The sequence below is a fragment of the Puma concolor genome, chromosome B4, assembly GCF_028749965.1.
Source record: "Puma concolor isolate L17-30 chromosome B4, mPumCon1.1.hap2, whole genome shotgun sequence".
In the NCBI taxonomy this organism is placed as follows: Eukaryota; Metazoa; Chordata; class Mammalia; order Carnivora; family Felidae; genus Puma; species Puma concolor.
Window position 1 is genome coordinate 62,257,851 of NC_141673.1, and position 13,403 is coordinate 62,271,253.

The following is a 13,403-nucleotide window of genomic DNA, read 5'->3' on the forward strand; positions in this document are numbered from 1 at the left end:
GGTACTCAGGCAACAATACCAACCACTGACTCTCTCGACAGAAACCCAGAACCCATGATTGGGTCCTGCATAGGATCCTCTGGAAAAGGGGGGAATGTGGGACCCAAGGAATTTAACAAAAATCCCCTACCCCTGGACAAGCAGAGCAAGACTAACTCCATCTTGTGCTACACCCACTATCTCATGTATAACCCCCACATGACCTACTTATTGCTTAAGACACTCCCCCACCCTAGTCAAGCCACTGAGCACACGCTTACTGGAAACTGGCTCACTTAGGGGGCGCCTGGGTGGCGCAGTCAGTTGGGCGTCCGACTTCAGCCAGGTCACGATCTCGCGGTCCGTGGGTTCGAGCCCCGCGTCAGGCTCTGGGCTGATAGCTCAGAGCCTGGAGCCTGTTAACGATTCTGTGTCTCCCTCTCTCTCTGCCCCTCCCCCGTTCATGCTCTGTCTCTCTCTGTCCCAAAAATAAATAAACGTTGGAAACTGGCTCACTTAGGAATGCGGGACCCCTAACCGCCAGAGAATGTAAACCCCACCTTTTGCTCGCCAAACTTGCGTGCCAATTCTGACCAGAGTGATAGGCTAGTTCAAACATTTACCATAGGGTAAATTGTAATTCAGTTGGCCACCTGCATGTGGACTGACATGAATGTGCAACTTTCTGTGTGTGTTACAATCTCATTGGCCACTGGCCCCCATAAAACTGCTACGCCTCTTAACCTAGGGGTCCAAGTCCCTGCTCTGCTGTGCCAGGTATACTTGGGCCCAAGCTCGAGCTTGCAAATAAACCCTCATGCGTTTGCATTGGTATCGGCTCCTTGGTGGTCTCTCGAATTCAAAATCAGGGGCATTACATTAACACCCACCTGAGACTGTGGTCCCTTAAGAGGAGTTCAGTACATTGCAAGGACAGAATTGTTGGAAAGCATTATCTGGAAGACATTTGCCCATAGCGGTGCCAAATTCTACTTTCTCATAAATCTTGGAACAATTGGATGTCTAACCTCTTGCCCAGTGATGGGTTTGGGTGTAGCCTAACTAAATTTAAAGAGGACTGACACTTGAGAGAAGAAATTCAGTAGATTAAAAAAATTTTTAAGTGTTTATTTATTTTTGAGAGAGTGTGTGTGTGTGTGTGTGAGCAGGGGAGGGTCAGAGAGAGAGGGAGACAGAATCCGAAGCAGGTTCCAGGCTCTGAACTGTCAGCACAGAGCCTGACGTGGGGCTCAAACTCACAAACCGTGAGATCATGACCTGAGCCGAAGTCGGACGCTTAACCGACTGAGCCACCCAGTCACCCCAGAAACTCCGTAGATTTTAATAAAGGAAATAAAATCCCATATAAAATTATTTTGTGAGATTGTGATCTCGTAATGAGATCTCAAGAATTTGTGTGTTACTGCTAAACACGTCAGTGAACCAGACTGATTAACTTCAAGCGGTTCTGAGAATCACTATGGTACACATTCATTTATATTTTTTAATGGTGTGGTTCATTGCTTGGAGGAGAGTACAGCCAAATAAAATTTATAAGGCACTCTTTATCTATTTATAATGTATATGTTTTAATCTAAAAGTACAAAAGGCCCTTTACTCCCTTGCTCACTGGAGCAAGAGTCTTGGATAATCAACAAACAGGATACTTTGCCCCAGAATAATTCTGTGACTGGTTGAGGCAGTGCCTAGGCCTGATTTTTAAAGGATCACAAACTGGAGCTGCACTAGCCAAAGGGAGAGCATTTCCTCTCTCCACGCTCCTCTCTATTAATAAAGTTTGTGTTGTCTATATGTGGCTTGTTAATGATAGGGGTGTTAACGACCACAGTTAATCTTCCTCCTCAACTCTTTCCTAATCCAGTCTCTTAAATAGACATTTAAAAAGCTTTTAACTCCTCTTGAATTGGGTGCTCATGGGCTTTTGGTGGAGGTGGAGTGATAGTTATCAGCCCATTTAACAAAACCTGAGACAGCCAGGACAGCTGTAATGTGCATCTCTATGCCGTGTTTTTGTTAAAATGCCACATGGCTAATACTTTGGAAATCATAAATCTAGTAGAAGAAAACATCTTTATAGAGGGTATTTTAGTTTTATGCTGTATGTGTTACAAACTCAAAATCATTGGTACTTCTAGATACATAAAGAACAAAGAACATAGTAGACCAGATTAAAACAGTTCTGTAAATTTGGTTTCTTTTCATCTGTTTTATTTATCACAATAAGGCGATACAGACGACTCCTGGAAGACAGTGCTGTAGCTGGCAATTTAATCTTCACCTAAGCTACTAACTTTCCCCAAGTACTTTTGGGGGAGAAATGGGAATTTCTCAAGCCTGGGCTAACTGAATTCACCCATTGGCAGCATATTTAATTAATACATGTGATAGGGGGGCGCCTGGGTGGCGCAGTCGGTTAAGCGTCCGACTTCAGCCAGGTCACGATCTCGCGGTCCGTGAGTTCGAGCCCCGCGTCGGGCTCTGGGCTGATGGCTCAGAGCCTGGAGCCTGTTTCCGATTCTGTGTTTCCCTCTCTCTCTGCCCCTCCCCCGTTCATGCTCTGTCTCTCTCTGTCCCAAAAATAAATAAACGTTGAAAAAAAATTAAAAAAAAAAATACATGTGATAGGGAGCTTTGCATATGCCCTCACCCTTTTCTCCTCTTTATGTAGGCTTTCTTTCTGGAGGATTTTTGCCTTGCTAGTTGGCTTATAGATTTTATTTTGAAACTAAAATGGAGGTGCCTGGCTGGCTCACTTGGTAAAGCATGCAACTCTTGATCTCCGGGTTGTAAGTTCAAGCCCCATGTTTGGTATAGAGATCATTTAAATATAAAATCTTTAAAAAAAAAAAGAAGAAGAAGAAGAAGAAAGAAAAAGAAACTCTAAAATGAAGAGAGAGCTCACCGATTATGTGTTTTGACATTTGGTCTGACTACCGCCTCCAAATAGTTCAGTGGGTGGTTCAGTGAGGCACTTTACCAGTTGGTTTTCGTTACTTTAAAAAAAATACAAAGCAAGCTCAGAGAAAGATTTAGAATTATGTTGTATATATACTTTTGCTCGTAAGTAGTGATGAAAATAAAATGTGCTACACCAAGATCTAAGAAAAGCCACCAAGACAGCTGGCATTGCAAAGTAGTGACTGAAGGGACTGGAGCAGAGCCTGAACTGGACAAACAGATCCCAGAGACCCTATGTGGGTGATTCTGTGGTTCTAGGATTGATAAATGCAAATAGCTGACCATTACCTCTGTTGTTCTGGATTGTCCCAGTTTTCTGTAATGGTCTCTCTGTACCTTCTGCAGACTAGCAGTTCTTAATACATTTTTTTAACCCTTGTAATGATATAATGAGTGGGATTTTTTTGTCCCTCTTCTCTTTCTGTTTTACCTCTTCACTCCCCCCCCGCCCCCCCCCCCCCCCGAAGATTTATCTGTTAAAGAAGTCTCCTGTCATCGACTTGGAATGTGGGTTCTGACTGTGCCTGGCCACAAAGCTCTTTGATGTTTTTCCAAGGCTGACTTCTTACCAGATCCCTGGTTTAGGTATTTTTTTTTTGCCTAGCGCTTAGGCCTGTAAGGTGAATTTGCCTTGTGTTGTTGATATGAAGGGTTGGTGGAGCCTACTCTTTTCTCACATCCTGATGGGCAGTTAAATTGCTGGAATCTATCTGTAGCTGTTGATGCCTTTAGCAGAGTTACTGTGTGTGTAAGAAAGGGCTGAGAGCTGTTATGCTTGAAAGACTCTAGAAACTTGAGAAGCTGCTTACCCCTTCCTATGGAGATTTCTATAAGGATAAGGTTGCGCTCAGGCTCATCCTCTCTTCCTTCGTCATGGTATCGGGATTCTACCTTAATCACTCCATCATCCTGCCAGCCATGTCTCATTTCTCATACTTGAACGCTCCCTCCTCTCAAGCTCAGCGTGAACCACCAGTCTTGATGCTTTATCTGGTCCGGGCTCTAGCCCTTAAATTGTCCGTCTGGCTTTGTGTTTCATTTGACCCTAATATACTGGGTCGCACTGTCTAAAGGAGAATTATGTTCCCTCCAACGTCTGAGTGCATTTCTCATTTCTTACTGCTGCTCCTGAGCAGATCTGTAACTTCAAGGTTAAGATAAGACACATTCCATCAGAACTATGTCGTCATCCTTGCCAGCTTCTGATCTGTGACTGTCCAGGAGATTTACAAGACACTTGCATGCCATTCTTTACAGAATATTATGGTTGGACTCTGACTCCTGGCATCATGCCCAATTTGATTTGTCAGCTGTTACAAAACCCATTTCCCAAAGAGAAAAGGACCTTAGCCATGTGCCCTTTAGGCAGTTCTTAAAGAGGGGGAAGGAGGAAATTGATCTGACATTATTTCCGGGTGTTTCAGGGAGGGGATACACACCAGAATATTTTTGTCCTTTTCCTTGTTGATTTCACTTTTTTTCCTAAAAGATTTCGCTAAAATATTAATGTTGCTGTCATTCTTTCCTGTTGTTTATCTCTTCACAGAATTACTGTTAGTCTTTTCATACTACCACTCCAATGCTTTTCTGAGCTTTAAGAAGTAAAAATAAGTATTTTACCCTTAAGAGAGAATGTACCTGGGGCGCCTGGGTGGCTCAGTGGTTAAGCGACCCTTGATTTGGCTCAGGTCATGCATGATCTCACAGTTCATGGGTTTGAGCCCAGAGTTGGGCACTGCACTGACAGCTGCGGAGCCTGCTTGGGATTCTGTCTCCCTCTCTCTACACCTCCCTTGCTCACTGTCTCTCTTTCTCTCTCTCTCTCTCTCTCTCAGAACATTAAAAAAAAAGAAGAATGTACCTGTGTATTCTCTGAAGCTTTATTAGTTTACTGGTGCCTAGTTAACAAAGACACTCTTCTTGATGTCTACTAACATGTTGAGTTGCAGGAGTTACTACATGTGATAGGGTTTAACAGTTTAGGAATTTGGAAGGTCACATATTTCCTGCTGCTGTTGTATTTGGCCCTATATTTTTACAAAAGCTTCTCTTAGGGGGACTTACCATCTCTTTGGTTTCTATATAAACTCACTGTTTCCCTAGGAGGTAGGCAGTGGGGATTTATTTGGCCCATTTTAGTGACTGGGGTTAGATCTCAGTTATTTACTCTGTATCACACATGGCAAGTTAATCACAGAGTCAGAACCCTGATCTAATTCCTTTGGCATTGTTTTCATATCCCTTAACTACAAAAAGTTTTAAAAAGTTAGGAAGAGTCCAAAAAGGCAGTTTTTACTCAGATTTCCTGACGGGTCCATTCAAAGTTGAGGAAATCTGTAGTTAAAAACTGTCTACTTTACTCTCATACCCTGTAATCTCTTCTGTTTGATAACCAAAATAATCACAATTCTCTGCTTTTTCCTCACTTGGGTTCTTTGCTTTGGACTGTCCCTTTTTCTTACTCTCCTATGGCAGCAATCTCTGGCTCTCAAGACCTATATTGTAAAGCAGAGCAGGGCTTTGGAGCTCTCCTAAGTGTTCTTTTAGGGCCAGGAGAAAGGACACTTTATGGGACTGCAAGTCACCAAGTATTTCTTTTCTTTATCTCAGCCTTCCTTTTCTCAAGTGTTAGGTATTACTGGTATATAGGGTTTTAAATTATTATATATTAATGCTTTGGGTGGGTCATAATTATTCGAAAATTTGTTTCATAACGTTATAAGAACAACTAATGAAAATGGTTTTAACGATGGTGAGGATGGACTTTTAAACTACTCCCTTTTTAAAAACTACTGAATGATTAAATCTTTTTCTACCTATAGTGTCAGTTGATAGGTTCTTTGGTAATGCTTCAAGTGTCTGGATTCTTTTTCTGTATCTAGTATTCTCCCAAAGAAGGAAAGTTGTATAGTGTCTTGAAATACTTCCTTTCTCCCCCTTTCCTGCTATCCCCCCCCCCCCCCCCCCGCATCCCCCAAGCAATTTTAATTAACTGTTCAGTGACAGATGGTAGAAAAGGCCTTGTTTAAAGTGCTTCTGGGCTGGGTTGGGGTGGGTGGTTTGAACTGATTCCCGTTGTACAAGGACCTAGCCTTTCCCCTCCCCCTTCCATTTGAGCTATAATCCTGTTAGATGATCTTAAAATGCTATTGATTAATTCCCAGTGCTCTTAGAGGAATAAGTACAAGTTTTGGGTTTAAAACCCAAGAACCGATTCCCTTGAGCTCTGAATGCCTTAGCTTTGAGGCCAAGGGAGTACCTTCCAACTTCTCCACCCAGTCTTCACAGAAAAGGAAAGTTAAGCCTTTTAACTTTTCCGTTTGCTCCCCCCCCCCTTAGTCTAGTACTGCTGCCAGTTGCCATGGCAACGGGCTGGGACAGCTGCGCAGTGGCTCCCAGGCAGCTGGGTGGGGGCGGGGGAGCTGCCAGCCCGCCAAGCCCCAGACCTGGGAGGGGAGGCCCCTCCTGTTAGCCCAGAGGGAAAGAAAGAACTGGGGCGATCCGGTAGGTAAAGGAGGGAACCCCCATTCATCTTCTACCTTTGGGGCTCCTCTTCTGCATGAAGGTATAAAGGGAGATTTTCCTCTTTCCTCCCTCAAACTGAAGAACACATATGTAAATCCTTGTTTTTCCTCGTGAGGCATGGGAGGCCATAGCCACAATGCTTAACTGCATGCATCTAACCCGGGGCTGGTTTTAACCCCAGCGCTCTGACCTAAACTGCTCAGCTCCCGGAAATTCCAAGGTGAGTGGGGGTGGGGGTGGGGTACTCTCCCTGGAATATGACATTTCCTGTCTCTGGTGAGGTCGGAGGCTGTTTTTATTTTAAATAAGATTTTTTTTTCTTAAAGCTTAGGACTCTCTTCTAAATTCATGGAAAAATTATTTTGAAACTCCTGTCTACATTTCTCCCCCTGCCACCTCCTCTTCCAAATAAAGGACTTTAATAAAAACTTAGTTTTATTACAGGGCAGTAATGGGTACAATTTTTTGGGTGGGCAGCCCTATTGCTAATAGGTTCTGGAGACGTGGTTTCCAATTAGATGTTCTTGGAATAATTCCTTAAATGTTGCTAACTTGAGGCAAATTGATAAATGCAACTTTTTATGCTACTTGACTTGAACAAAATTCTGGGATTAGTAGTGGCCTTCCTTGTTCCTGGGAGTCCTCTTCTAGTCAGGATGGAAATATTTTTAGAAAGTGGTGAAGAAAAATCTTTTAAGATTGCAGGAAAAGAAAAATGGAGTTCCTGCTACTCTATAATCCAGGCTGTAGGCATCATTTAACATGGTTAAAGAAGAATTCTTAAAAATGATTATGGAAACAACAACATGGGAACTTAAAAAACTAGATTCTGTGTTGAGTACCCCCTAGTTGTGCATTTTTCTGAGCTTAACTCAATTTCCATTTGTGTTGCCTTGCTTCAGCTTTCCTTGGGCCTATGAATGGTTCCTCTGTGTTTTGAGGCTTCGTGTTGATGTGAGTCTGGGGCCAGAGTTCTTTTTCCTCCTCTTCTTCCTTTGGCCCATGGTCAACTCCAGTTAAGAGAGGTACCTCCTTAACTATTTGGATTAGTTGAGCCTTAAGAATTACTGAACAATCCAGTAACTAATTTCTATTTTATGGAATAAAATTTTCTTTTTCTCCCTACCTTTCTCCCATCCCCAAATGAAGAAGGAGGCTTGCTGTGTCTGAGATGCCAGCCTTGCTTTTGTAAGCTGATGGATAGTATGTAGGGACAAGCTCAATTTGTTTAAGGGAGAGATGTACCAGGTCACCGAAGACAGTGGTGAAAGATGCCTGACCAAGCCTTTTTTGTGTGCTGCTAAGAGGCTAGTCAGGATCCTTAGAGCAGAGGAAGGCTTACAATTTGTGGCTTTTCTTTTTTCATTTTTATAAAGAAACTTACTCACCTTGTAGGGAAAGGTTTTAATTCTATCCCTCTTTTAAGCTGATGGTTTTCCGCATTTCTTTGAGATCCTGGGTTGTAAACAGTTACAGGAGTAACATACCATACCGCTTGTCTTTTGGAATCTGAAAATAGAGGAGTTAGACAGTTGTGTCTAATAATGATTTTGGTCTTGTAAGCTGAAGAGAAAGTTATGGTTGGGAAAGTGGGGATTCACCCAGTTTTTACTTATATTCTTAGGAATCATCTGTAGAATGCTTCAAGACCCAGGAGAGGGGTACAGTACTCCCTGCATTCCATCAAGAAGAGACAAAGGTTTTTTTTGTTTTTGTTTTTTTAAATTTTTTAGTGTATTTATTTATTTAGAGAGAAAGTGAGTGAGCGGGGGAGGGGCAGAGAGAGGGAGAGGGAGACAGAAACCCAAACTGATGTGGGGCTCAGTTTCCCAAACTGTGAGATTATGACCTGAGCCAAATCAAGAGTCGGATGCTTAACTGACTGAGCCACCTAGGTGCCCCAAGCAGTGACAGAGTTATAACTCCTTGTATGGATTCTGACCATTTTGTCCTTCCTATTTGCAGGAACCCGGTGGCCTTAGTCCTTCAGGTGGAACAGCTTGCGACATGGGCAAGAAAACCAAGCGGACAGCTGACAGTTCTTCTTCAGAGGATGAGGAGGAGTATGTCGTGGAGAAGGTGCTAGACAGGCGTGTAGTTAAGGGGCAAGTGGAATATCTACTGAAGTGGAAAGGCTTTTCTGAGTAAGTGCCTTCTTTTAGGCCTTCGGACTCTATCGGGTGGATACCTTTGGTTTCTTTCCCCATGAGCCACCACCATCTTTGTCTTTTCTTCTCTCCACCTGCACTCCTAAGAGTCAGAAGACACAGCAGTAAACGAAACAGAAGTCTCTCCCTTGGAGCTGGGGTTCTAGTGATAATGCTTTTGAGAGACAGTATGGTGAATTAGGTGCGTAGATGTGGAGCCAGATCCCCTGGGTCCAGATTCTTGCTCCCCAACTTAAGAGCTGGGTGACCTTGGTTTTAGTTCCTTATTCTTTTTCCTCTTCAATAGAATAGGAAATAGTACTTGTCATAGAGATGTTGGGTAGATGTAGAGCCTGACAGGTAAGTTCAGTGTAACTATAAACTGTTACTGGGGTGCCAGGCTGGATCAGTTGGTACAGCACGTGACTCTTGATCTGAGGATTGTGAATTTGAACCTCATGTTGGGTGCAGAGATTATTTAAAAATAAAATCTTTCTTTCTTTTTTCTTTTTAAAGTATAAACTGGGGTGCCTTGGTGGCTCAAGTCAGTTAAGCATCCGACTGTTGATTTTGGCTCAGGTCATGGTCTCACAGTTTGTGGGTTCAAGCCTGGAGTTGGACTCTGCACTGATAGTGTGGGGCCCGCTTGGGACACAATCACACTCACTTTCTTCCCCCCCCCCGCACTCATGCCCTCTTTCAAAAATAAACATTAAAAAATAAATAACTAAAAATTGTTACTGTTACTATTCTTTTGAATATAGCTAATCTAAAATATATATGTTTAAGCAGAAGATGTCCACCCCATAGCCTAGTTTTTCAAAATGATCCTTGAATCTCAGAAGTGACCTAGGATGAAGGATTTATTTTAATGGGAAACTTAAGTCTGAGGCCACATTTCCCCCCACGTGGGCCAATATTTATTTTTGTTTTAATTTCATTTAAAAAAAAATTTTTTTTTTTAATGTTTATTTATTTTTGACAGAGAGAGACCGAGCATGAGCGGGGGAGGGGCAGAGAAGAGGGAGGCACAGAATCTGAAGCAGGTTCCAGGTTCTGAGCTGTCAGCACAGAGCCCGATGTAGGGCTCAAACTCACAGACCACGAAATCATGACCTGAGCTGAAGTCGGATGCTCAACCAACTGAGCCACTCGGGCGCCCTTTTTTGTTTTAATTTAAAATGTACAGCTGAAGCAAAAGAAATGGAGTGAACACTCAGATACACATTGCCCTAGTTTCTGCAATTAATAATATACTTTATCAGTCTTGGTTTTTGGGGGTTTGTTTTGTTTTGTGTTTTTGTGTTTTTTTTTTTTTTTTTTAAGACCTGAACCTATCACCCCCCCATCCCTGCCCTTTTTTTTTTTTTTTTTTAATGTTTATTTATTTTTGAGAGAGACAAAGACAGAATGCGAGTGGGTTAGGGGCAGAGAGAGGGAGACACAGAATCCGAAGCAGGCTCCAGGCTCTGAGCTGTCAGCACAGAGCCGGACGCGGGGCTGGAACTCACGAGCTGTGAGATCGTGACCTGAGCCCATGACCTCAGCCGAAGTCAGATACTCAACCGACTGAGCCACCCAGGCTCCCCTTTAATCCATGGCTTTAAGAATGATACCGAAGTGGGGCACCTGGGTGGCTCAGTTAAGCATCTGACTCTTGATTTTGGCTCAGGTCATGATCTCATGGTCATGAGATTGAGCTCTGTGTCAGGCTTCACTCTGACTGTGGAGCCTGCTTGGAATTTTCTCTCTCCCTCTCTCTCTGCCCTTCCCCTGCTCACACTTTCTCTCTCTCTCTCTCTCTCTCTCTCTCTCTCTCTCTCTCTCTGTCTCTCTCTCAAAATAAATAAACATTACAAACAAAACAAGTGATACTGAGGTATTGATTGGAATGTCTGTTAGGAAGTATCTGGCTTTATGCTGAAGTGCTAAAGGAGATTATTCTTTGCAAGAAATAGAACTAGACATATATTGAAGCACAGAAGAGGTAGCTTGAAAGGTGAAGTATGTGAGGCTGTGTAATCGTTAGACATTTTGCCTCAATTTCTGATTAATTCCCTTCCGAGGATGCCTGATAACAAAGAATGGATTTCTCAGAACCCCAGTGAACTGATAGAAAGTGATGTAGGCTTCTTGGAGTGGCTGTCCAATAGAAATCTAATGCAAGCCACATGTGTAATTTTAAATTTTTTGGTGGCCACATTAAAGAAGAGTGAAATTCACTAAATTCTACTCCTAAAACCAATACTATATTACATGTTAACTAACTTGAATTTAAATGAAATCTTGGAAGAACGAAAAAGTGAAATTAATTTTAATAATTTATCTAACAGTGTATCAAAATGCTATTTCAACATTAATCAGTCTAAAGATTAAAATATCATACATTGTTTTTTATGCTGTCTTAAAAACCTGATGTATATTTTATAGCACATCTCTGTTCAGACTAGTCACATTTCAAGCGTTCAGAAGCCGCTTGTGGCTAATTGTTATCATACCAAACATCTTAACATTAAAGTGTAGGGCTTCAAGATACTAAAAAGGTTGAAGTTTTGACAGTGTCTTTGGACAAAGGTCTGAATCAGGAGCCTATAGAACATACTTAAGGTTATTTCGTACGTAAGTCAACATTTCTCATTTGGAGCACTTTTGGCATTTTAGGTGGGACAGCTCGTGCACTACAGGATGCTTAGCATCTCTAGCACACAGCACCACAGGTAGCACAGCAATGAGAATATGCCCTTCATATTTCTGAAGAGGAATGGTATCACAGCATCCTTTAGAGATGAGAAATACAAGTTGGACAGACCAAGGAATAGGAATTAAAATAATACGGAGGGGTGCCTGGCTGGCTCATTTAGTGGAGTGTGCGACTCTTATTCTTGGGGTCCTGAGTTTGAGCCACACATTGGGTATAGAGATTACTTAAATAAGTGAATAAACTTTAAAGAAAATAACACTGAAAGATTTTAAGGGTGTTTATTGGGCCCAGTGAATCACCATTGGAAACTCTTGGTCGTTTTAAAGGTACTTGAAACTATATGTGTATTTGAGTTACTGGTAGCTTACATAGATTAAAGGGGGGAAGACAGTTTGAGGTAGATGGATTAAAGCAATTGTCCTTACTTTCTCAGAAATGCCCAGGATTTCATTAAAGATGAACAAATTTTGCCCACTTCAGCATTGTCTATAATTAAGTACCTACTGCTTGTTAGGCAACGGTCAGATTTTACTTCATGTGTTCTCTTTAATTCTCATAACAGCCTTTGGAAGTATTTTCAGTTTACAGATGAGGAAGTTAGCGAAGTTATTTGCCGAAGATAGTGTAAGCATCTGGCACTGGTTAAGTGCTGGCACAAGGATCCAGTATCCGATTTCTTGGCCCTGATGGCCCAGGCTCTTTTTAAATTATATCATGCTGTCTTGTGGGGGAAAATTGGTTGATGTAGAAGCAGCAATACTAATATGGTAGGAGAAGAGGTAAACCTATTACAGCATTATAGGACCGGCTTGCCTTGCTGTCAGTAGAGACTCTGTCCTATCCCCCCATGTCTGCCTGCTTGTGTCACAGTGTTGGCATGCCTCTTGCTTTTGGTGTCTTAATTTCTTCTGGGATAGTAAGCTATATGGTTTGTGGATTTGGGGGAAAGTTACTGTATGAGGTGGTTTTTTGTTTTTTGCTGAAAGAAGAGCTATGAAGGAGAGTCTTTTCTAGTTTTAGCTCAGATGATTTTGAAATACATTTTGTCTTATTCTCAAGCTCTTTTTGCAGAAGGTTATTTAAATCTAGAGTAAATACCAGATTTTTCCATTATTCTGCTTATTTAAGTCAAGTTATTCTGGCATGTGTTCAAACCATGCCCATCTAAAGACACCTTATTTAAAAAACAATATTTAAAATGATAGTGCATACATTAAATAATTTTTTCCCAAGTCAGTGAAAGGATTGTAGAAATCATTTTCTACATTTTAAATCGTTTTCATTCACATATAATCATTAATCATCCTACAACTAAAATACATTTTTAGGTGTACTTTAATATAAACTAGTAATACTCTGTTAACCAAAAGAACTTCTGCCACTGGCTAGGAGTGAAAAGGATGCCTGGTCTGGTTTTTCCCATGTAGGTACATTTCATGCTTTGATTCCATAAGCTTCTGATGCAGTTGGTAGTTTGGTTTTCCAAAACCCATGCCAGGAATACATAGAACAACTTTGTGAATAATAACTGTTTGTTTTTCCCTTAATGGGACTCCCATGATCCAAGTTTAATTAAACTCATTTATTCAGTTTGGGTTTTTTTATTAATATAAAAATGCATTTTGACTAGTAACAGTAGTCTTGAATCCATAGCATTGAATAATACATTCCAAATCCCACTTCTGAGTTGTCTTCCTACCATTTGCCTATATTCTAATGATTGAAGCTGTCACTACCTTTTTTCTTAATAATTATTTTCAGTCCTTCAATAATTGTTGATATTTCTTCAAAATAAGTAAAGTTAGTAAAGTTAGATAGTGTAAACTGGGGGTGCAGGTCTTACTATGTTATTCCTTAGGATTCTCATAGGTATGAAATCACATTTTGCCACTTAGAAGCAGAATTCATGTTTGAGTTTTTAAAAGCTTTATTGAGGTATAATTTACATACCATAAAATTCATTCATTGAAAATGTACAATTCAACAAATTTTAGTAAATTCATAGAGTTGTGTAGCCACTATTAATTACCACACTCAACTTTTAGAATTTCCATAATCTCCCCAGATGCCCT

The 13,403-nt window shown here is 41.3% G+C and overlaps 1 protein-coding gene across 5 annotated transcripts in view; it reads left to right on the top strand.

Moving 5' to 3' along the window:
• CBX5 (chromobox 5) overlaps positions 1 to 13,403 on the top strand; it is a 44,985-nt gene that overhangs the window by 17,689 nt on the left and 13,893 nt on the right. Inside the window, exons 1-3 of one of the 5 annotated variants that reach the window (XM_086713190.1) lie at positions 6,442 to 6,462; positions 8,108 to 8,182; positions 8,449 to 8,627. In XM_086713190.1, the coding sequence (XP_086569316.1) occupies positions 8,491 to 8,627 (137 nt within the window). In that variant the 5' untranslated portion in view covers positions 6,442 to 6,462; positions 8,108 to 8,182; positions 8,449 to 8,490. Of the gene's footprint in view, positions 1 to 6,334; positions 6,463 to 6,503; positions 6,704 to 8,107; positions 8,183 to 8,448; positions 8,628 to 13,403 lie in introns of those variants that run through there. The other 4 variants (XM_086713193.1, XM_086713191.1, XM_086713192.1 and 1 more) reach the window with 4 other exon arrangements.